Source organism: Aythya ferina, assembly GCF_964211825.1.
Source record: "Aythya ferina genome assembly, chromosome: 12".
Lineage (NCBI taxonomy): Eukaryota > Metazoa > Chordata > Aves > Anseriformes > Anatidae > Aythya > Aythya ferina.
This window is the reverse complement of record NC_140308.1, coordinates 9,634,151-9,658,436: the sequence shown is the minus strand read 5'-3', so window position 1 is coordinate 9,658,436 and position 24,286 is coordinate 9,634,151. Positions and strand designations below refer to the sequence as shown.

The 24,286-nt window shown below is 38.9% G+C and overlaps 1 protein-coding gene and 1 long non-coding RNA gene across 5 annotated transcripts in view; one reads left to right on the top strand and one right to left on the bottom strand.

The window, feature by feature from the left end:
* The window catches only part of LOC311443530, a 39,252-nt gene extending 20,144 nt beyond the window's left edge, over nt 1-19,108 (top strand). The window contains exons 3-4 of the long non-coding RNA XR_014697315.1: nt 2,407-2,450; nt 14,032-19,108. This is a non-coding gene — a long non-coding RNA (uncharacterized lncRNA). The remainder of the gene's footprint in view (nt 1-2,406; nt 2,451-14,031) is intronic.
* On the bottom strand, nt 18,524-23,029 carry PDP2 (pyruvate dehydrogenase phosphatase catalytic subunit 2). 4 transcript variants are annotated; one of them, XM_084533788.1, is made up of 3 exons: nt 22,492-22,736; nt 21,216-21,567; nt 18,524-20,644 (listed from the first exon to the last, which is right to left on the bottom strand). In XM_084533788.1, the coding sequence occupies exon 3, from the start codon at nt 20,587-20,589 to the stop codon at nt 18,985-18,987; it is 1,605 nt and encodes a 534-aa protein (XP_084389914.1). In that variant the 5' UTR covers nt 20,590-20,644; nt 21,216-21,567; nt 22,492-22,736; the 3' UTR covers nt 18,524-18,984. The 4 variants fall into 4 exon arrangements, with proteins under 4 accessions (XP_084389914.1, XP_084389912.1, XP_084389911.1 ...); XM_084533786.1 differs by lacking the exons at nt 21,216-21,567; nt 22,492-22,736 and adding an exon at nt 22,785-23,029; XM_084533785.1 differs by lacking the exon at nt 21,216-21,567 and having other exon boundaries at nt 22,492-22,734.
* Between the last annotated feature and the right edge of the window lie 1,257 nt (nt 23,030-24,286).

The window sequence follows — 24,286 nt, the reverse complement described above, 5'->3', positions numbered from 1 at the left end:
CTGGGATATTAGGGATTTGTCACTTCAAGAGATTCTAAAAGTCTGATGGTTTGATGTTTAATGTAATGATGTTTAATGTAATTTTGAATTGCATTAACTAGAAGTGAAAGATAACCATGGGATGACTTGGATGTATTTCTTCATTTAATGACCTGGAGATGTGTTATTTATTTATCTATTTTAATAAGAGAATGTGGTACAAATGGCAGATGCCAAATTCACCCACTGTCTGATAGAAAATCACTGTTTATTCAATAGCACAGATGGAAGATGTCCATATCCAACACCCTTTTTTTAACGCATATTTTCCTTCTAATTCAATTCTACCAGCTATAAACAACACTAGAAGCTACTGTGTAGGCAGAGCTCTTGTTTTTTTTTACCCCATGTCAGTTCAATACAGCTGGATAACACACCAGTAAAATTGTGGCAGCACCACCTGATTTAGTCATTGTTATCAGTGGTGCAGTGAATTATGTTTCTGATGTTTACTCTTGTAGTCAGAGCCATCTCAAGGAAATATGTATTACTACTAAATGTTCTGTAGCTTAAAAAACGTTTACCAGATTGGAGCTAGTTTACCACATTCAGTACAGAATCTGGAAGATAATTTAATGTTCTAATCCTTATATAGCTTAATATCATTGGTAAGATTTTTTAAACAAGGTTTGCCATTTTCATGATGATAGTGTCATCTGTAGCCAACTAAATAGTATCCCTGACTATCAGATCTACTTTTACCTAAGAAAACATAGTACCAGGAGGTGGAACAAGTAGGCACTCTGGAAGCACAGCTCTAGAAGAGAGAACAGGCCATGTGGGAGACCACATCTGGAATATCATGTCCAGTCTGGAGCTCTCCCAGCTCTCTCCAGTTTAAAAAATCCAGTGGAGAACTACAGAGATGGTAGGGAATGTGAACATACAATGTGTGAGAAGAGGCTGAGGGTTTAGGGTTTGCTTTGCCTGGAGAAAGGAAGGCCAACACAGAATGTATGTATTGTCTTCTGCAACCTAAAGCTGCTGCATATAGAAAAGACAGCAACAGACTGTTCTCAAAGGGATGCCACAAAAGCACAAAGAGTCATAGTCACAAGTTGCAACAAGGGAGAGGCATAGGAAAATATTCTTCATAATAAGTGGTTAAGCACAGTGACAGATTACCCAGAGAGGCTTGAAAATCTCCAAGGTCAGAGGCCATAAACCCAGCTGGCAAAGACCCACATCAGCAAATAGAGTTACAGTAGCTCCTCTCTGAGCTAAAGCTGATGATTGCCTAACTTGATGATTTCAACAAATACTTATTGAAATTGTGGCAGAAATTGTTGGTTTTATATGGTCTAATTTCAGTGCTACTTCAGTTCTATGGGACTACTTGGTATCTGTAATGCTAGTTACTGGTATGGGTTATTTTTCATTAATGCCTGCAGTTCAGAAAGTCTGTTCTTGAACTTGCCACTATACAGACATAGAACAAAGACACCAGTCCTTACACATTAATCATGACAGGCAAATGGTGGGAAAGTAAGAAAGTACAGGAAAAAGAAGTCCATGACTGATCATTAGAAAAACTAGAACAGATCCTCAGCTCTCAGTTTAATATTTTTTTTTCATAGAAGTTTCTTGCTCATGTTCCCTTATTGATCAATATGAATTAACAATCAATCAGTGTAATAAAACTACAAGGGGAAAACAGTATTATGGATGCTTCTACCAATGTATGAAATAATTTTAAAAGTGAATTTCACATGTAGTCTGTGATAGGACCCTATTTATTCTGTAAATAAATATGGCCCTAAACACCAGTGCATAAAGGCTGCTTAAGGCTGGAGGTAGGATGATTCCATGTTGTCCTGTTTTAGGAGGGTATACCTAAGGTATATGTTTTAAGATTATTGAATGCAATTAATTTCACAATTAATTTGAAAGGACTGAATATCTGACAAGATTAGATTCAAAGCTTGGGCAACAATTGCTACAGCTGAACAGAGTTTCATATACCTATTTATTTTAGCTGTTCATTAATGTTAATATCCAGTGGTTAAAGTTAAAATTCAGTCCTTTAGACTTTCCCCTTAAGGCATGATGTCTTATGCATTTATTCATGCATGTTAATCCAACTAGTAATTTTTTCCTCTCCCTCTGTGTATAATCTTCCTCTCCTTTTAGCATTTGACCATTTCAAACACTCAAAGAGAAACAATAAGCTCCCATGGAAAGCTGTTCCTCTCAACAGTAAAACAAACAAACAAAAAACAACAATAAAAGAAAACAAAAGGATCAAAAACTTACTACCATTGTGGGATAATTTAGGTGAAAAAATGTTTTATTTCTAAAGCTGATATGCAACATACGTGTGTGTGTATAGCTCTATGCTTTAGGAGATTTCTTCTTTACCTTTTTCAGGCCTCTACAATCATGTGTGATGACAAGAAACAACCCATGGAACAGTATGTATCATCTTTCACTGTGTCTGTCGGGAGGTGCTTTATTTGGGGAAAAAACAAACTCAACTAAATATAATGGAGAGTCATAACATACATTGTTAACCTGAATATGGGCAACAGAAAAATACATAGTAAAACAAGGAGCTCTTTTGTAGCAAAAGAGGGTTTGGGAGAAAGTTCCCTTCTTTTACTGTAGAAACTCAGCAATGATGTTCAATGGTGATGCTAGTCAGCAAAAATATTGAAATACTGCTTAGTATTGAAGCTTAAGAGAGATACCACCACGATCAGAGAGGAGCTGCATTGTAACATGCAAGATTCCTCTAATTTTTATTAATTCTATAAAATATGAAAGTTAGAAAATTACAATGGAAGAAACTTCATTTGTTATACTTTTGTGGACAGAACAAATCTTTTCTGAAGAGTGACTGACAGGTTTGTCTGCCTGGGTAAGGAAATATATATTATCTGTTTTCCACTACCTCCTGTGTGCAAACACTTCAAAAATATTAGTCTGCATGCACAAAGACACTCCAAGATGAGGACATGCCTTCCCCTTAAAGAGAGCGATGATGCAGATCTCCTTAGGGAAGCTGTGATCAGAATCAAAATGAAGCAGTCAGTCACTGCACAACACTATAAAAAAGGTCCCAGCACCAGTTTTTCAGCTAAGGAACAGCATTGCACCCCAGTAACTGTCTGCTGTCTTTGGTTCACTCTGATTCTGTGCCATCCTGTAGCTGGCTGTATGTATTGTTTAGCAAATGACATTGTGTTCCACTGTGCACCATTTTTCATTAAAGATCTGTCATAAGGGAACACAGAGCTACTGCAAAATAGCTAGCAGACTTAAATTCATACCATTAATGTGCAGTAATTGCATTGTAAACAAACTCTGTTTCAGACTGCTGCTCATCTTACTGTTGACTTATCAGTTTACATACTCACTTTAAAGAATGATAGTTATAACCTACCGTGGAGAACTTTCTGATACATTATAAATACCCAAGCTAAGTTTCTGACTACATTACACTAGTGTGAATTCAGTGACCCCAATGGAAAAAGAATTCCTCCAGATTAATCCTCATCAAGAGGTCAAAACCTTGATTCTTTTCTTTTTCTACTGGCTTGGTTGTCTGTTTTTAACTGGGAATGCTATTTATACAGAACACTATTTAAATACAGACGGTTTATGATTATGCTATGCAGACTGAGACAGACAAAGAAAATGAGAATGCTTGGAACAATGTACAGCAGGTTGCTGGGTAGAGGTGGGTGATTCTGAATTCTCTTCAGTTGGAACAGACCCAATGTAACTCCAAAAAATGTGAATGCATTTATACAAGCTACAGACAACTCATAATTAATGTCTGAAATCCCCTTATAGTTTAGACTTCAAAGGGAAAGAATGAAAATAACTATCAATTATAGAGTCCATAGGGCAATGTTAGACTGTTTTTTACAGATTTACCAGTTAGCTGTTGTCAGTTTATTTCCAAGATTTTTTAAAATACTTGGTGTCAAAGGTGAGCATCATTGTTTGAGTACATCCCATGCAAACTGTCAAGCACATTATCTTTAGGGAGGCTTTTCCTATCCCCAGTTTGATGTGCTAGGTGGAAATGAGAACCCTGCTGACAGCAGGCCAGATGACTGATAAAGTACACATCTAACATTGAGTCAAATGCTCCACAGTCCCAACGTATACACTTGACAGAGAGACAGACATTTGTGTAATTAACATTTGGCAAGCAAGAGTATTCAGTAGGAGGTTTACTGAGAACTGAGTAGTTCTAGTCATCTCTGTAATACGTGCACCAGCTGCCAGTCAGAGCTGGGGGATTTCTTTAGACTGACAGAGTCATGTGTATTCACCTTTTCTTAGCTCACAGAAGAAGAACTCTCTCTTTCCAGAAACCGACATAAACAGACTTCTCAGCAGATGTGAACACAATACAGATAAACAAATTTCTAAATGCACAGGCTAAAGGTTAGAATCACAGTAAGCTTACCTGGTTTAAAGTGTTTCCTTAATCAGAACTATAAAAGTCTTAAGAATCTGTACTGAAAAATAGATGCACCAGAAACAGTTTTGGTAGAAGTCCTCATTAAGGCTCCTTGCTTGTTTTCCCTTGTTAAAAATCAAGAGCGGTCCTGCAGGTGAAGCTCTAACTACTCATGACAAAGGATGCAAAAGCAGAATATTTCTACTTTTTCTTAACAACAGGCATCTCTGAGTACAGTACCTCTGCTCCTCTCACCTCCAGCTTTCAACAGTAAATTCACTGCCTCTTTTGGGGAAGAGCTGTGATATTTTTACCATAAAGCAGACAATGCTCAGCATCATATTTCAAACAGGTTCTCTGGCCCAAATGGTCTGAGTTGTGAGGCATCAGCAACGCAACCTGTTAGTTTCCTAAAACAGAAGTCTGGAAAGATACCTATATTCCTGGGCAGTGAAACTGTTTTCACTATTGTCTTTTCAGTCTTTGATTAACCGAAGAGCCTAGAAATTCTATGCACAATTGATATGGCTCTATTTTGTATTTATTTTAACTATTCTATTTCTCACCTAGTTTTGGAGAAAAAAAAAAATAAATCCAAACATGTCAGGTGATTGATGATGATCTGTCTCATACACCAAGGGACCCACATCTCAGAGACCCCAGGTACCACAGTCCTTGGCTTTGAGAAAAGGCAGGGTACAGCAAGAAGAATAAAGAAGAATAAAGCTTACTGGGATTAAAACTTTAAACACCGGGAAAATAGATTCCTTGCCATTTGCAGTCAACAATGACAAAATGAAGGAGTCTATAAACACCTGGCTTTAACTTGTAGAGAGGCAGAAAACCATATTCAAATGATAGAAAAATTTCCTATAGTTTTGCTGGTAGAAATGCATGAAAATGATTTAATATATCAAAATACGTAGCCCCTTCATTCTTAAATCATACTCTATTTCATTTAAACCGTTCCTGGATAAGCCATTTAACTTTAAAAAGAGCTGATGGAAGTTCAGAATTGCCTTACATAGAAAATTACAGAGAAAATTAAGGTTTTTCATCCCATCCTGGAGAAAGAAAGTGAATTGCAGGGTTTATTTCCGTGTAGTATTTTGATGATTACCTCCAAACGTTCCATTTTTTACCCCAGAAAATTGAAATGTGACTGTAAGACTATGAAATGTGTGACTATGAAACATTTCAGTTTAGCCAAACCAACATAAAATTCTTTCATTTTTCATTTTTATGAAAATTAGAGTTTTATACTCTACTGAAAAGGTTGTAAATGCTTTGAAACTTTTTTTTTTTTAAAATAACTACCTTTTCATAAACTAAAAATGATCACTTTAAATTACTTTCAGATAGAGATTGTTCTATGCTGTAGCTTGGCAGGTTATAGGTTTTAAAGACAAGCTATAAATCCTCCAAATAGGCATCAATAATAGAAATAATTACCCAGTCTTTATAAAGCAGTATGAACAATTATACTGCAATATAAAAATCTATTTCCTCTATAACCTGCAATGAATCAGATGCCCATTAATGAATAAAGGTTGTGAATCATCATCTTTAAAAGATTTAAGACTATGAAATGCCACAGCTTCTTAAAATCCACTCCCTAGCTTGTATATGTTAACAATGTCATGACCAGAGATGGTTAATAAATAAGTGGAGTTTGGATTCACTGACTTAGCTTGGGTATGTTGTGCACCAAAACTGTTTTGGTATGGATTTGAAATCCAGGACAGCACAGTATCAGCTAACTCCTAAGGACACAGTCCTTTTTATGGTACATTGGGAAAGTACTGTGCTCTGACTTCAAAGATACAAAGTCATACATTTTAAGAAGATATTTTCACAAAGCAAAGGAGCCTATTTAACACAATGACATTTGTAAGCGGTTTCTTATTTTATCCGAAACAATTCACTCATCCATCAGTATCCAATTAAACGTGGTATGAGTCAGATTGTAATATTGGCTGCTGCTGACTAATACGGCAGGTCACCATCTATACATAGAACTATTCAATGATGATACAGTGATTGGCAACTTCAATTAGAGATGGTGACCGTGAGCACAGTATATGTGTTTTAAGGATATGTGTTATTATATTTAGTCTGGTAACCAAAGAAGCCAATATATACTATTAGAGCTTTTCTATTGAATAAGCCTGATTTAGTACTGCTTGCTAATATTTTGTAGGTTTTGATTGCTTTGTTCCTACTGTATCAAATACATTCTTCCCTCACATACAGAGGAATCTCAGCAAAATGAGTATTTGGTGTGTATGCCTAAAAAAATGTATGTAATACATTATTTTTAACTTAACATGCTTTCATAAACATAAGATGTAAATTACCTCATCCTTTGCAAGAAGGAACATGAGGTTTACAAATCAGCAGAGACCAAAGGAAAAAGACTAGCATGCAAGAAATACTTCAGTAATTTTTGAAACAGTATGGCAAATTTATTTTTCAGGTCAGCACATGATTTTCTGTTGCTTTCTTTTCCTTAGTCAGTCCTGGCTTACACTACCCCTAGTGTAGTTAAGATCAATAATTTAATCTAAAATTGAAATGGATTTTGAAAATTCAGTTTGTGCTTTCAGTTTGAATACTGGATAGACAACAAATAAGCTGATTGTAAGCATGATAGTTTTGAACAGTGCACACAGGTTTTTGCAACAATCTGAGTCCTCTGAGCTTCATAAAAAATTTAAAAAATGCTTGCATGAATGATTGTTAAAATGTCAATGTCAAAAAATCCAGAGAAAAGACGGACATCACATAGAAGTTGAAATGACAAACACAAGAAAAAAAGACAGGATTAATGCAGTCATTTTTTTCATTTGAATTAAGTTAAACAGAATAAGAACATGACTTCCCAGGTGTTTTTTCTTTTTTTCTTTATATTACCTGTTCTTGCATACTGAAAAATAAAGCTAAGAGACTTTAAACACCATGAGTTAAGTGTTAGCCTTGCCTTTGTCTCTAAGAACTGGCTTCCATCCAGACCACTTCTTCATGTTATAGTCCATGACAGCAATACTAGCCTATAGGTAGTTGCTCCGGAGAAATAACACATATCTACAGCCTGGCAGAGAATGGGATGTACTTACTTATGAATTCTAGACATGGTCCAGCTGGAGTTGACTAGCCAAGCAGGTGTTCCTCTCTTAGTAGCGCTAATTAGTACTGCAAAGTGCTGACTTATTACTGTCTAGCTCTGGACTTAGCTCAGGTATCTCTACGTTGTACTGCATGCTCTAAGCTGAGATTGGTCATGTATTTAATTTGCTGATGAGAGAGGGCCCCATATGCCATTAAATCCTATCAGACATGCAGGCTGTGAGTATCAAGACTGACAATACTGCACAATTCTCTAAAAATACAGTGCAATTCTCTTTGCACTGCATAAGAAAAGGCAGTTTGTCAAGTCACAAACACAAAAGCTAACTGTAATTTTGGATACTTATGTCCTTCTCCTTATATTTCTCCAAATGAGTCCACAAAAACATTTACAGTTCTTTCTGTAAGTGCAGTGATCACCTTGGTCACCTGAAAGACACAAAAAACCTCTTGTGAAAATTTACCATCTGTCTTGCCATTATCATTGCTTCTTTTTTAAATGCAGTACTATAAACATAGCAAAGTCTCATTAACCTTTCAAAGACAAATGTTAGATGTTGCTTTATTTCAAGAGTAGATTTGTAGTCAATAGAACTTTTCTGAGTTAAAAATATCTCTTTAAATGATCTTCTCAGAAGATCACATTCTTGGAATAACTGGATTAATTTTGCAGTTCTGGATATGAACAAGAAAATAACTTATATCAAAGGCAATTATTCCACACTCAGAGGAAAGAGGACTTTAACAAGGCCTGTCTGTTCCATGCAACAGAGTTTAAGTTAATAGCTGTGAACTAGCAGCAGTTGATGGCACATGTAACCCAGTGGTTTGCACACTATCAGGATTCCTAGGTTTTATCTGCTCTGAAGATTACCTGATCTCAGCAAATTTTCTCACTTCCTCACCAGTTTCCCTTTCTGCCCTTTATTCCTTTTTAGGTATTGACAGTATATATACCTTTTTTCTGCATTGTGTGTAGTGCACAGGAGAACAGCCATGACAAGGGACTCCAAGCTGCACACTTCTGTGACAGACACAAATGGTTCCTACTAGCTGGTTTTCTCTGACTTTATTTACCAAAGTTATACCAGAGTTCCACTGCCACTTGAAGCCCCCATCCCATACCTGCATGTCTTACTTCTTTCATATTCACAGGCCCCTTACTTAATCACAATCATTTAAAATGTATGTTGTAAAGAAAATAATGAAATGAGTTTCACTTGTAAATTCTTAATTCTAGAGTCAATGGATGGACTCTTCTGGTTTCAGTATGCAGTAAAACAAGTGAAGTGAATATGTCCTAAGTGAACAGTAGAAAACAGTCAGATAATGTCACTGAGATAAAGTCAAATAGCAAATATACATATTCTAGAAAAATAGTCAGAAGTTCCTCCTCAGTTACTTACAGTGTCTCAAGATCATAGAGTCTTCCCCCTGAACAATATACTTTGTTCATCAGCAAGGAAGGAGGAAGTAAAGACATCAGTTAGTTTTATTATCATGAAATAATATCCTAACTGACTTAGTTTGGTATCCAGCCATGTTTGAAGCCATCCATTACTGGGAAGAGTTAGGGCAAAGTCTTCATGCATGCCCCAGCAGCAGAGTTTCAACTTCTGGAAGGCATTGTGTGCCAGACATATTCAAACCAGAACTTGTGCATAGTTTTTAACATAGTTTTCCACATTGTTCCCAGAAGAAATATTTCTGGTCTGATGCAGTAAGCCTTTAGACTTCCATGAGACTAGATAGTTTAGAGGATTCATGTGTTTTTCATTAGTGATTGTACTTGAGATACTGAAATAGAATCACATCTTCATGAATTTGCTTCACTATTTCAGCACCAAGTGTTTATAGAGGAGACATCTCTGCCTCTAATATATTAGGAAGATAGGGCAGACCTATTTTGTAACAGGATTTTGATGCTATGCAAGCCTCACCTGAAGAAGATAGCTCAGAATACCAGAAGGTACCAGAAATAATTAGTTTATCCCACAATATACATATTTTTCTATAATGTTAACCTGGTTTTTCCTCCTTTCTCTTCTAATATATGCTGCCTTTTTGCCAGATAGTTTCTATTATCTTTAACAATAATATAAAAATAGTGCATTCATAATATAACAGTTTAGAACCAATTTTGTCATTTGCTTTCATTTCATCAGCTCGAAACTTCTGTGCATCAGATGAGATTGTTCCAGCTGAGATACAAATGAGCTAGAATTTCTCATTTTGGTGGCCCCTAAATTCTATTTATAGAATCCTTTCCAATAATGAATTCATCTGTTCAGAAAACAAAGTCTGACTGTGCTCAAAAATAAGTTATAAATGAACCATGTCAGCAAATATTAGATAAAGGTGGTGCTGAAAGAGGGAAATGAATACTTCAAGTTCATTTATGATTTATGAGTTCAGAGTTGAAATGGAAGTGGTGCATAATAATGAACAATAGAAATAGCTTGTTTGGAGAGTCAGGATGAATAGAAACTTTCGGCTTGAATAGTCTATTAATAGATTATTGATCTAAACCATTACTGCTAAAAAAAGTTCAAAAACTGCCTAGTGATAAACAAAAATATACCCTATCAGCTAATAGCTAAAATACTCCTATGTGGTCATAAGAATATAAATCTATAATCCCCAGAGTCATGGGTATTGCCCATCTAAAACTGCATCTCCTTTGCAAATAGGATGTACGCATCCAGGAGTTCACATTCTTGCCCCTTCCAAGGTTTTCAAGAAGAGGTCAATTGGCTCTGGGCTATATCCCAAAATGTTATGGTAGTGAATTTCCATGTGATCAAGGAAGAGCACAATATTGCATTTTTTACTCCACACTAGGGAATCAAAATAAAATAAAATAAAATAATATATATATATATTTAAGAGGTGGCCATTAGCTCATTTTCTACTCTACCAGTTTAATCCACTGGCACAGGTTAGAGGATATAGATCCTATTGATGAGTGCCTCAAGACACCCAACATCAGAGGCAATTCCTACACCACTGCCATGTTTTAATTTAACACCATCTTCAAAATCAGAATCAGACTTTGACATGTGTATAAGAAAAATGTGTTAAAAAAAAAGGCAGTGATGCCTCTAAGTTCATGGGAAAGCTCTTGAAAGAGCTAAGATTTTATGTAGTCAAGAAGCAGAGAAAACCTCTTAGGATAAACATAGGAGTTTAAACTAACATACATTCATGCCTTACTTCTTTCTCTTCATGGAATATAAAAATCACATTTTCATATCACAAAAATATATTTAAAGAAGCAAGATCCTTATACTCATGATTGTCTATGATACTGGGTCACAGGCAGTTCTTGCTTCTCATATGTAGACCAAATGGTGGTCCACGTAAATAATAAATGAAACTCCATAAATCAGTTGGTCTAGCAAATAATACAACCTCTTTCTAGTGTATTTAGTCACTCTGTTACATTTGTATGTAGATAGGTAAATTCCTGCAATAGTTTACAGTTTTTCCTAGACTTAGTTACAACATACAACTTCAGGAAGGTGTTTAGTTATAGCTAAGTCATTTGCTAGCTTTTAATGAAGAGGTAGCAGCAATTAAGCTGAGATCAAACTATCAATAGTTTGCATAAAATAGTGATTTCCACTCAAGTAGGAAAAAAGAAGTATCATTTAGCTGGATGTCATTCAATGATATCTCTCCCAGTTCATACATAAGCACACTCTTACCCCACATGGAAAGCACAGAGTTAGTATTGTGGATGTTTCCTTTGTCCCCATCAACACACATTGCCAATTAGTTTATTTTCAGTTCTCAGTTTTCAAGATCCCAAATCACAAAGCCGTACAAGCAACCATTCTCCCAGGTGTGTGGTACCACTGCCAGATTGTAAGTGTACCAGTATTTGAGGACTAAGGACTTCAGGTGCAGCGGTGTCAGTCCACACTGCTGAAGTTTTAACAAAATACAAGGGCAGCCATGTGACTTTCAGTACAACATTTGGCATCTTTAAATAAAGCAAATAAAGAGCAGTTCACTTGCTGCTCCATGTATGGGGTTGCTTTCTGTTGCTTTACTTAAAAATCAGAACTTGACAGTTCTTAACTTCTTTAAAAATATGTAACAAAATAATAGAAAATTATTCCACTAAGCTGAAAAGGATCTATAACATCTGTAATGTGGAAGTTTTGGAACTCTTCAGCAACAGAAGTTTCACAGGATTGTTTTCATCAGAAGGATGAATAAAAGATGAGTTGGCAGGTGAATAATGTAGAAATATTTATTACTAGCATTCACTGAAAACAATGCTAGAATGCCTCTAAAGGCCTGAATGAAAAAAAAAAAAAAATGCAACCACCACCATTTAAAAAATTAACTAGCACTCTAGCACTCCAGTAAAGGAAATGCAGCTAATTGAAGACACCTACTTTTGTGTCAGGTGATTGGAAAAAGTACACAGGAGTTGAAGTCAAAATGTAATCGAACCCCCTTTTTCTTTTTGTATCACAGTTGGAAAAGGACAGTGATGTGGCATTGTTTGTGCGGTTCTTACAGACTGTCTTCTGTCTCTTCAATGTAATGTCACCACAGAAACTTCCAGAGTTGATTAGTACAATCTATTCTACTGTAGCCAAAGATTACAAAGACACAGGGCTTACTTTAAACAGTCACAATAAAAATAAATAACTTTTTCAGCAGTTTTTTTTTTTAAACGGATCAGGGTCTTTAGGGAATTTACTCTCTACTATTATCATAGTTATACAAAAATAGCAATTATCTCTTACTCATTAAAACAACTCTGCAAATGAAAGGTCCTATGTACGTGCCTTAGGAACTCACATGTGATATAACACCAAAAAAAAACCACTGTTGAACAGCATGTTTCCTTAATGCATGGCAACGTCAGAATTAGGGATGGATGCATAGCTTTTATGAGCTTAACACATGCTTGCCAAACAGCAGAGTTAACTCCATTTTATTTTGTTTAAATTAAGAAGGTGCAACATGAGCCCCAACCGTGACAGGTTTTAATCATGACCTAGTTTCTCTGGATATCTAGTCAAATGACTGGATTTCACTCTTAATAGGGCATATCAAAGGTCTGATTAGCAAATATATCAAATGGCTTAGAGATCAGAACCTGACCCAAGTCCAGGTGTAGAGCCACTCCATGGAGTATCAACTCTAACCCAAACATAACAGCCTTATTCTGCCCCAATTCCGCCCATCAGTTTAATCTTCCAGTTGAGTTGTCAGTATTGTCTGAATTACTCTGCTTCCATGGTAAGCAGTTAGAGGCTCAAATGTATCTCAGGATGAACTTTGGGATTAAACAGAAGGCAAAGCTGGCCTACAGGGACAGTACCTCCTTTCATCTTTGATGACACAGAGGACAAAGCAATTATCCGTATCACCTAGCGTTTCAGATCTTTGATATTTGCTGTACTTTTCTGTGTTGCTGTAACAGCAGCCAAAAGCCATTTTTTGTAACTGCTTGCGGAATCATTTCAGCATGCACCAGGCTGAAAGCATGTCTTAGAATTCCCTCACCGGCTATCTGTTGAACAAAGCCACTTCACCCGTATTATGTTGGTCTAAGACACAGTGGTGTAGCCCCTTTTTTCTTGAAGTATTTGCTGCCCAGAACAAGAAACAGAAAACAAGCCACCATGGAGTAGTAGGAAGAGAAGAAAGCAAGGGTTGGGGAGTGGAAAAAGCAACAGCAAGAATACACAAAGAGATGCAGGCTTTGATAGTTACAGCAGCATCCAGCACAGAAAGAATTCTTTCCAGAGGAAAGACTTGCAGATAATACTAAACAAAACGCTGATTTATTTCTTAAGCCCTCATTTTATTCCAGAATACCAGCTGACACTGAGTTTGAACCAAGAGCTCAAAACATCTCTGTGAACACCAAGAGTGAGCCGTAGATCTCGTCACAGCAGCAAGTTCCTCATTTCACTGTAATTTCCAGGCTAGACGTCTGTCTGAAACCTAACAACTTCACATAAAGCACAGTGTAGCCATGGGGCAGCTTTGGCCATCTGCAGCTTCTGAGTTGCGTGACAGTGGGAGCCAGACAGACGGATAATGGTTGAGCAAAGATTTCCTCAGCTTAGGAAGCATATTTTCTTTCTTGTGCAACTGGAGACTTCAGGAAAGAGACTTGGCTTTCATGTTCTTCTATCTACCAATGCCAGGACAGGGAAATTGTCTTCTACCAAGCTTAATCACCTAGGTTAGGTAGGACATTAAAACGTAGTTTTGGCAAAGAACTGAAGTTAATCAAACTCTTGCTTAGATTATCCAGTTTTGGGGGTGTGTTTTTTGCTTGTTTGTTATTGAACAGCACCTGAAATTCATGCGTTAGAAACACATATCTAATATTGAACAGAGATTAAAGTGGTTATAACAACACAGCTTTCCTTCTACAAAACTCAGCTGACATCTTCTGGCCAACCTTGGTTCTACAGGTATGGAACTGAAGATTTATTCAATACAGAACTGAATTTGAAATCCTTTTAGTGAAGAAAAAACACCTGAGAACTGTGGAGTATGAAGTCTTGATGTGAGAACCACCCCACAGCAATAAAGGCCATTTCAGAGAGGATAAAGGAAAGCACACTGAAAAAAAAACAAAAAACTCATATGAAAGGCTCCACTGCTGGAGCTTACACCTCCTCCTCAGCTGACAGTAAGCCACTGGTTCTTAACATGCATTCAGTAGCCTCCAACCAGGAAGAACTATTTCAACAGCTTGCATCTTTTGGCTGGTGTGGGAGAAGTATGAAGTCAGAGTCTGAACTAAACAACTCGCTCTAGAGCAAGCCCCTATGCAATTGGCTCCACTTTCAGCAGGGGGAGCATGGGAAATCCTGCCTGATCACTGTTCATCTTGTCACATAGAGACTTCGAACTCCAAGACTGTGTAATCTTTTTCAGAACCACTGAATTAACCTAGGCAAGTTGTAAAAGTCTCACACCGAAGCTACATAAACATAAATGGGATTATCAGAGCGTGTTTTATGACCCACTTACCTGCTGCCTGTGGTTCCAGTACCTTTTTAAGCATCGCTCCTTTACATTTCTCCCCCTGTATTGTTTCTAATTAAGTAAAGCTCATCAGAAAGCAATTTTTTATTTATTTTTCTACTCTTAAGAAATTAGAAGTGCCCAGTTAAGAAGTTTGTTTCTTTAATCTGAATGGAAGGCATAATTCTGCATCCTTTCTACAATTGCTTTGGTCCCATACATCTTTTGCCTTCAAGTCATTGAAGAGCCTCAGTCAAAGCATTCTGAGTCGGCACCATCGACAGACTTGAGCAGATGCCCAGACACTTGTTAGTATGAAACTGTAGCATGGGCCAACGAGCCCATAACATGGCCGAACAGCAATTAACTAATGCAGTAAGAAATAAGACTCTCTCACCTGACATACCTAGAGAGATCTGATGGTAGCAGTTTGAATTGGTTCTCCAGGATAGGGACAACGATTTAGTAAAATTTCAAGTGTTTTATGTGATAATTATACCTTTTTGGAGGTCGACTGCTCAGCAGCAGATAGAGGAAAAACGTATTTCCTATTCATGTCAAACCATAGTTCGTAGCCTTTAGAGAAACACATGCCTTGGAGTCTCACTTTTCCGCTTTCTCTGCCGCAGCATTACAGCACAGCAATGAAGGGAACATAGAAAATGGTTTATGACAGTAGTGTGACCAACTGATAGCTGAGAACACCACAAGATATGCACAGTTCTACTTTCAGTTCTTCTCAGTACAATTAAAGCTCTAAACAGAGACTCTGACTAAAACACCCAAAAAATCTTCTGCAAAGTTTACACCTCTTTTTTTTTGGAGGTGGGGAGGGGACAGAAAGGAGAGGGAGGAAAAAATTGTCCCTTAATTTCTCTTCACCCTCAAGAAAGGCAAACCAATGGAATTAATGGAAACAAAGCTGAACCTCAGACTGAGTACTTGAACACTTGCTGTGCTACTGGTCCGTTCTAATTCAATGATTTTATTAGTGCTTGCAGTCCTTTTTGCATCTGTTTAAGACAATTTACATCATATACTTCAGGCAAATGTTCAAATGATTTTTAAACTGCAGGCAAATACTATGCAAGTGAGCTTGCCAAATTGAACATTTTTATGTGTATTTCCAATTTTACTAAAGCACAGATTGGATATGTTGGCCAGTGAACACCTGCTCCCTCTGCTGACTGCAATTTAGTGCACCTCAGTAGTATCAAGGTATCCTTAACTTTTATGTATTAATAATTATCTCCATTGGGGGAAAACTGCTGAGATACAAGTTTCAAAGCAAACTAGCAAAGCCTACTCAAACTATTTATTTTTATCTGAGCTTGAATATTTACCCTATCTGAACTGGAATCTAGCATATTTTCTGTTATACTAGATTCTGATAAAGTAACTGAAACATTGTCTCCCATCCCTTTAATAAAAATCACTTTCTAAACTTGAAACATTATTTAAATATTTTTATTTAAAAAAGAAAACAGTGATTTGGGTGAGTGTGTTTCTGACTATCGCTTCTTTAGACTGTTAGAGAGAAAAAAAACTCCAAACAGAACTGATACAACCTAAAGCAAATAGACTGCCTACAAAGATGTTTGTCAGAACATACATTTTGGTATTGCAGGACTTGCATCTAGATGTGGCTATTAAGCCTTCACATCAGTGGGCTTGCATAAGCAGCTTAACACATTAAGTTCACTCATTTAAATGCTGTTGATTCTCCAAGTCACAAAATACAATGTTTATTAATGCCTAAGAAGCTAAGTTCGTAGTTAGGTGTCTGATCTAATTCAAACTGATAGAATCATTATTTTCTTTACCATAAGTGATGACAGGTTTTTGTCTTTGGCCTGCAATAAATTCCAGGGACCATTTAAAACTAACTAGTTTAATGTAATCCTTTTCCACTGTAGGATAATTATAGTGTTGCGTGTTAAACTGAGCAAAACTAGCATGAAATTAGAAGTAGTACCCTTCTTACTGTCAAATGGATTCCCTAAAACAATCATTACCAATTTGCAGTTGCAATTACAACAACCTACGTGTAAGCACGTATCTAGGAGTAACACTGGTATCTAGGAATAACAGTGGTATAATGATTCTTTTCAAAGACAACAAAGATTTTACCACTGGGTTCTACTTGAATTAGAAAACTATTTTTTACTGACTATATACTAGATGGTTTGCTGTATTTCTGAATTTATAGGTTTGCTCTATAGCACAAGTTTTCTAAATCATCTTCATTAAAATTGCATTATTTAATATCAGCTCTAGCGTTGTCTAGCCCCTTGTTCCTCTAGGCACACTGTGAAGTAACTTTTTATTAAGAAGTAGTTGAGGGATGCATTCTTTTACTGCTTTATGTCTAAAATTAAAGCAGTGAAGCATGTAAGGTACTGTAAGAGCAAATGGAAATTGCCCGCATAAATACAAAGGGGTTCAGGAATGCTGCATAAGGGCACTTTTCTCCTCAACCAGTTGCCTTAATTGGTTGCCTTTTTCTAGCACATGAAATTTTGCTCCACAGTACCTGCCTCAGGGAGGTGGGTATACTTTAAATTACTGGACCAAGTAACAAGAATTTCAGCATCCTCTTTAACACCTTGCACATACCTAAACCTTTCTGAGGTCTAAGTCTTAGATTTCTCAAGCCAACCCTGGTTTGCTGATTTTGAACTCTACTCATTTCATCCAAAAAATAGAACTACCTGCCTTCAAGTTGAATTGGTGCATATATTCCAATATATGTACTCAAAGACAAAAATAGTAAGTTGTTTTTCTGGAACAAAGGTTTAATATAAGAATGCATTTAGTGATTGCAGTTGTAATACTGAATTACAGGTAAATCCTGTGCAGTCAAAAGCACAAATATTTAATTGAAAAGAAAAAACTGTTTAAAGAGTCTTAAAACAGATTAATTAGATGCCTGGAAAAGCATTGAGAAGTCTTATGTGGAGGAAAAGTACATAAAAAGGCCCAAATCCACAACTGCTACTAGTTTATTGCCAAGATCTCATTTGCTTAAAAGTTTAGGATGAAAATTGAAGCCCTTTTTCATCTGCTGAAGCGCAGAAGGATAATGCTTTTATTTTAAGTGAAACAGAGGAAAAAAATGATTTTATTTTTATCTGCTGTGACACACCCACACAGGTTCTTTCTTGGTAGCTACAGCAGTAAACAGTCCTCTATTCCCAGAGCGCATTTTTGCTGGCAACAATTACTGCTGAGCATAAACAAGGGAAAGAGCCACCAGAGAACACCATATGTGGAATTTAAGAAAATACAGCTAATTTGCAAGCTTTAGATAATCACCCTTGAAAACAGCATAAAAGAAAATTGTTATAAAATACACAAAAGAATACATTCAGAGCTTAGAACATACATTCATTAGAGAAAATAACTGCAGCTGTAACAACAAGCTCCTGTCCAAAGACAAGAAGATTCAATGTATTTTAGTGAAACACCAGTACTTTTATTTTTAAGTCAAATCTGAAGAGAAGGGTGCTGTGTGTTTTGCTGTATTTACCTTTAGATGTACTTCTGAACTTCTGGATGTATCAAACTTCATTTAAATTACAGTTGGTGGATTTGATACGCAACACCTCATACATCAATACTTAAGAAAATGATTTATTCTTTAAGCAAGTAGGTGCATAAATGCTCAAGTCTAGTACTGTTAATTCCCAGGCAGGGGACCATGAAGTCCCTGATGTGCTTTTGAGTTTGAAGTTGTCATACAAATCCACACACAATTAAGAGGATATGCATTCACACTTAAATAATTGCCAAAGAAAATATGGCTTTGTTTCTTATCTTAATCTGTATGGAAAACAATGTCCAATAGTTCCGGGGCTGTCTGAACCATTTTCTTTAGTGCTGTCTTTAAAATTAAGCTTCACGTACACAAGGCAAATATCTGACACTGCTACATCAAATAAAGGTGTGTTTATTTAATTCAATTACAGTGCTTCAATAGGATGCTACTTGTTTTCCACAACAGCAGAGCTTTCCTATACTCCATGCAGCTACAGGTATTATCCATCTCCCTATGAAATTTTACCAGTCTCATTGAAATCTGTCTCATTTGTTCGTTTGGAAATTTTTACCAGTGGTTCCCATGGAATCAGAACTTGGTCAGCAATCTTTAGTTCAGTTGCATTGCAGTGAACTTCCATCAAAACATTTTTCTTCAATGTGTACACACTGGGAAAGCCAGGGAACTTTCACCAAGTTTACTTCTAGAGACGTTATTTTCAAGACTAGTCAGTAACAAAGAAGGTTTAGGAACTTCCAGACCATAACACTGATAACAGCTTGGCTATCAAAGAAAGACAGTGATGGTCTCAGTATCAAAATCAACTAGCAGTATAGAAGAGCAGCAGTGCAAGTATCTATTCATTGTTTCTGTAATAGTTTTCAATTGTTTCTGAATTAAAATACACCACAGTAACTGTGATATCATCTCTGTACATTCTTGCAAGGTCTTCAGGCAGTGTCAACATTGCAGCAAGTTTCTCCTGGTCCACCTCGCCATATTCATTATCTCCAATTGCATGCCTTATTAAATGAGTAGCTATGTTCTGGTCAAGTGAGGCAATGCCTCGGTTTTTCCTCTGAAGTAACAAGTTGTGCATATAACCCAAATTAACTGGTTTCTCAAAAGCCAGTTGTGGTTTCTGCTCATTAAGCTCTGTAAGGTGTCCAGCAACTAGTTTTACAACTTGTTCATTACTGAGCATCTCCCATAGTCCATCTGAAGCAATAATGAGAAACTTATCCTTGCCTCTTAATTTGTGGTATGTGACTTCAGGCTCCGCAGTTAGGTAAGGGGGTGTATGGTAGTTTGGAGGAACATACTGATAAATATTTAAAGCCTCAGCATCACAGCTGTTCTCAAGAACACTGTGTTGCAGTTCTTTACTCCATTTTAATTGCACATCTCCAAAAGCTCTGGAGGGCATGAGAATCCCCAGTAGCCTGTCATTCACAAACAGAGTTTTCTCCTCAGATCTAGGATGTTCTCTCTTTAATCTTCTAATTTCAAACTCATCGAAGGCATTGTGGTCTCGCGTTAGAGGAAGAGTAGACCATGTTCCATCTTCTTCCCGAACCCCTAGAATTGCTCTGCAATCACCAGCATTTGCAACATGTAAGTGAACACCATCAACATGAGCTACACATGCTGTTGCGCCAGAAAAAGCTACTTGAAGGGCAAGATTTCTCATCAGCTCATTTTCCTGGGGAGCCTGAACTTCCAATGATATGTCCGAGTCTAACCTTTTGAATGCACTTACCATGGCTTCTTCTAAACTAAATCCTGGCTCAATGTCCAGGTCCAGTAAGTGTTGCCAGTAAACCCGGAGATTCTCAAAGTACTGCGAAGTTATCTCTCGGTACTCCACATCATTTGGATGCTTGTGCAATTGCAGAATAGGCATAACTGGTTTCATGCACTCCACAGCAAGCTCAATCTCCTCCAGTGCTTGCCGAGACATGAGAGAAACCGCTATGTAATGAAGGAGTCTCTCACTTACTGCCTGAGCACACGCAGAACCTGCATGACCATCAAAGACACCGAACATCATGCCTCTGGTCTGCAAGCAAGTGGCTGCACTTCTGCGGTCTTCAATAGGGGTGTTGGATGCCAGCTGGTTACTTTCAAATCTCAACACAGAATTCGTATTTTTAGAATTCAAATCCAGTATTTTATGGGATAATTCACCTGCTCTGAGAATATCATTGATTTGTGATGGAGACAACTGAAAAGAGAATTGTTCTTCTTCGGTGGAGGTGTGTCTGAACGCTTTTTTTAAGGAGAAGACATTGTCTAAGCTGCAGCTTGCAGCAGGGTATAGAAGTCTTTTGGAGAAGACAAGCTTCCATTTTATTTTCTGTCTATTTGGGATGCATATGGAGTACAGACGTCCTTTTCGTTGTAAAACAATGCTGTTTCTTGCTGAGCTTAAGATCCAGGATGATACAGTTCTTGACATCATAGGTCACTCCACAAATTGAACAACTTCCTTCAGTCAAGCAGAACGTCCTTGTAGTCTGGAATATAAGAATTGGAAAGGTGTAAGGTAAATTTCACAAGAACCTTTCCATACAGCAATACAAAGAAAGTCTAGAGCTCACAGAAACATTCAGAACTTTTTTGCAGAAAAGACTTATGGATAGAGGTGTCTTAGAAGTGATACAATTTCCATTACTTAATAACAACCTTGGTGAATTTAACTTAGGATATGACTCCTCCTACCAACAAACCCATCAGGAAAGCTCATTTTTATTTACAAGCATGCTTTTTCTTATTATGGCATGATTAGGACATAATTCCAACATTACAAGAAACATACACTGTTCAGTGAAAAGCTTTGTCTAACAGGACAAAGAAGACAAATATCTCAAATGTGTTGGATCTATGCGGCAATTAATGGACAACTTTTAAAACGTCTGCTAAAGTACAGCTCTACTCCAAATTCATTCTAAATCGTAAAATGTTTCTTCTAAACATCAGAGACAAGAGAGTAAGTACTCAAATCCCACAGAACTGAAAGATGTGGCAGACAGATTAACGTTTTATATAAATTGCCACGAGCTTCACATCTAGAGCAAGCTAGCTTACCTTTCCAATTCTGTTCCAGCTTATAAGCTTGATTCTTTTTTTGTACCTTCCAGGTCTTAACACTGGTAGAATTTCTGCACAGCTGAAGTCAGACTGGACTCCTGGTCAATTAATGTATTTATCACAGCACTGTGCACTTGGACAAAGGGAAAGTTCTGCCACAGCTGCACTGATGACTTTTATAGGTTTGCAGTTAGGCATGTTCATTTGGAGTGCAATTAAATCAAGCAGCTGTGAAGAGCTCTGCTGCCAACAGTACTGAAACCTTGGGCACACCTGAACAGATGAGATTCTTCAGCTGCCATGGGGGAGGTGCATCATCTCTCTTCCTCCTTTAAATAAGCTATTCAAGCTGGGAGAGGCACACATGTCTAGATGCTTAATTCACAACAGAGCTTTGCCCCAAGGACTTAAAAGCTAACTGTATTGTAGCACCACAAGTACAATTACTCCCAGAAGATTATACTGGCAGCCTGTTTGAACTATGTAGTTTTCTCGGAGCTCTGAACCACTTGCAGGTTGCCTCCAGCACAAGGTACTCCAGGTCCCAGTCCAACGATGCTATCTATGTACTACTGCAGTTCTGGTTTTTGTTTGTTTGTTTTAAGCAGTGCACTCTGTGAAGCAGTGCTAAGGCCATCCAGCCAGTTGCATAAATAAAAACGTTCTAAGAAATCAGCAGAAGCTAAACACAAACATGAGCTACTGTAATCAGAAAGTCTACTGCTCCAACCCAAGGACTCGACTAAAATCCTATGTGGGAAACAAGAGCAAAGCGTACCCCCTGCGCCCCACAACAGCAGAGAGCAGACAGGCCGTTCCACCAAGGAACCCACCACTCTGACACCAGGGACACTGCGAGGACAGGCAAGGACACCGCCTGATCACTGCCATCGGGAGAGCAGATGGCAAAGCCACTGCCAGTTCATGGCTCAGCGCTTGCCTGTGGTTTCCTGGGACAAGGACCTCTCCCACCGCCACCTATTGTGCTGCAGAGAACACAACCAGAAGAAAGCCAGGAGGAACCAGAACAGCAGCAGCACCAGACGAGCTTCATTTGTCAGCCTTGCCCAGGCCGTTCCCCACTGCTGCTTCCCTCCCGTCCCACCCTTCCGAGCCAGGCAGGATCCGAACCCTGACAACTCCCCTGTTCTTGATCAGACCCCCTTACAGGAGCAGCGTGTTAACGTGACTGACCCTGCTCGCAGCGGTGGCTGCACCTCGCTGGGGTTTTCCTTCCCCTCCCCAGCAGATCCCCCCAGCGCCATGCACACACCTCCCTGCCCAGGGCCGGGCAGCACCGACGGGGTCCTGAGCACACTGCTGAACCTACACCCACAGCCCCAGCGCCCACCCCAGCCACCGCCCGCGTTACAAAGCGGTGGCGGCGCTAATTAGGGCGCCGGGCGGTGCTAATTAAGGCGCCAGGCTACAGCCCATGAGGCAGGAGCCGCTCCCACCCGCCTCAAGCGGCGCAGCGCCAGCAGCAGCGCTTCCCCCGGGCCCACCGGAGCCCCCGCGGCTCTATCCGCAGGCGGCCGAAGCGGTGCCTCCGACCCCGTCCCTTACCGGAGGGCTCCGCTCCTGTCCGGTCCCGGCCGCAGCCGCCGCCACGCGCCCCGCAGGTTCCGGGCTCTCCGGCGCCGCTCAAGTGCCGGGCGCTGAGCGACGGCCCCGCCGCCCAACCCGCGCCGCCCCTGCCGGAGCCGCCCCCGCCGGAGACGCCCCGAGGAACGGCCGCGGCGGGGCGGGGCTGCGGGTTCCTGTCAGGACATGGCAGGGCGGGGCGGGTGGGGGCTGTGTGGGACTCCCGCCCCGCCGCCATGTTCCCTCAGCGCCGCCTCCGCCAAGCGGTGCCAGCTCTGCTGCTGCTGGCAGGGAGGAGAAACACCCCCCGGGCACGGCCTGACCCGACCCGTGGGGGCCGTGCCGGGTCCCGTCACCTCCTGTCCCCTCCCGTCCCCTCCCGTCCCCTGAGCCGCCCTCACGTTCGGCAGCGCCGTGCCCTCGGCTGCAGCCTCCGCCCTCCTCCTGCTTTAGATTAATAAACTAAATTCTCCATTAAGAAAGAATCCATTATCCATTTATAAAGAATCCATTAATAAACGTCAACAAAGGTTACTCTTTGCAGGAACTCTCCTTTGTTCTTTTTAAAAGTAAAATGACACATCTTTTGGTGCTGGGGCTGCCAGCTGATAAGGCTCCAAATCACAAAGCCCCTTTGAAAATGGCAGACCCTGTAAGTTAAGAGCAACAACTATTAGAGGTTCAGACACCTGGATCCCCCTTTTTGCCATCTTCTTTCTAGTTTTCAGCGTCTGTCATGGTTAAAATTTCTGTTGAGTCATTTAGTAATGAGACAAGGAATGAGCCCAAAGTGCATGGTGGTTAATAAGTAGTTATTGGTTATTACATACTGGATACCGATAGACCTTGCCTCGACCTGAAGTAGTGATTCTGCAAAAACAGAGGCTCACATGAGGCTTTGATAGGATGATAGTTCATTTTTGATTTTCCTGGCTTCTTGTTTTGAAGCGTTTTTCATTTACATAATGTGTTGCAGGTATCCCACACGAGATAAGTGTGTTCCCACATTATCTGCAGTGGACAGATGTGTGATCATCTTTGTGAGTCTGAATGTTTATTTGTTTCCGTGTTTTTGTTTGTTGTTGTTGTTGTTCTAAATGTAAAAAGTGAAACATAGTTTCATGTCAACTGGAAGACCAAGGCAAGAAAAAAAAAGAAAGGTCACCATAAAGAAAAAAAAAAAAAAAGGAGCATTATTCTAGCATATGTGGAAACAATTATCCAAAATGGGTGCACCAGCAGGAGCTCCTTGGCAGTCTTCTGACCTACCAGTTTTTTCAGTTTTTGTACCATTTACAACAGTGATAAAACCTCATCTGGCAGCCTGAGAACCAACTTGACTGCTCTTTCTTCTGCTCAAGGCATGTTTAAATTCTGCTCTTCAGCTGAAAGCAATTACTGCTCACATATTCATGCAGTCATTTCATAAACTCCTGTGCATAAGCTGAACTGGTTTAGGAAACATGTAAATTAAGGTGAGACAA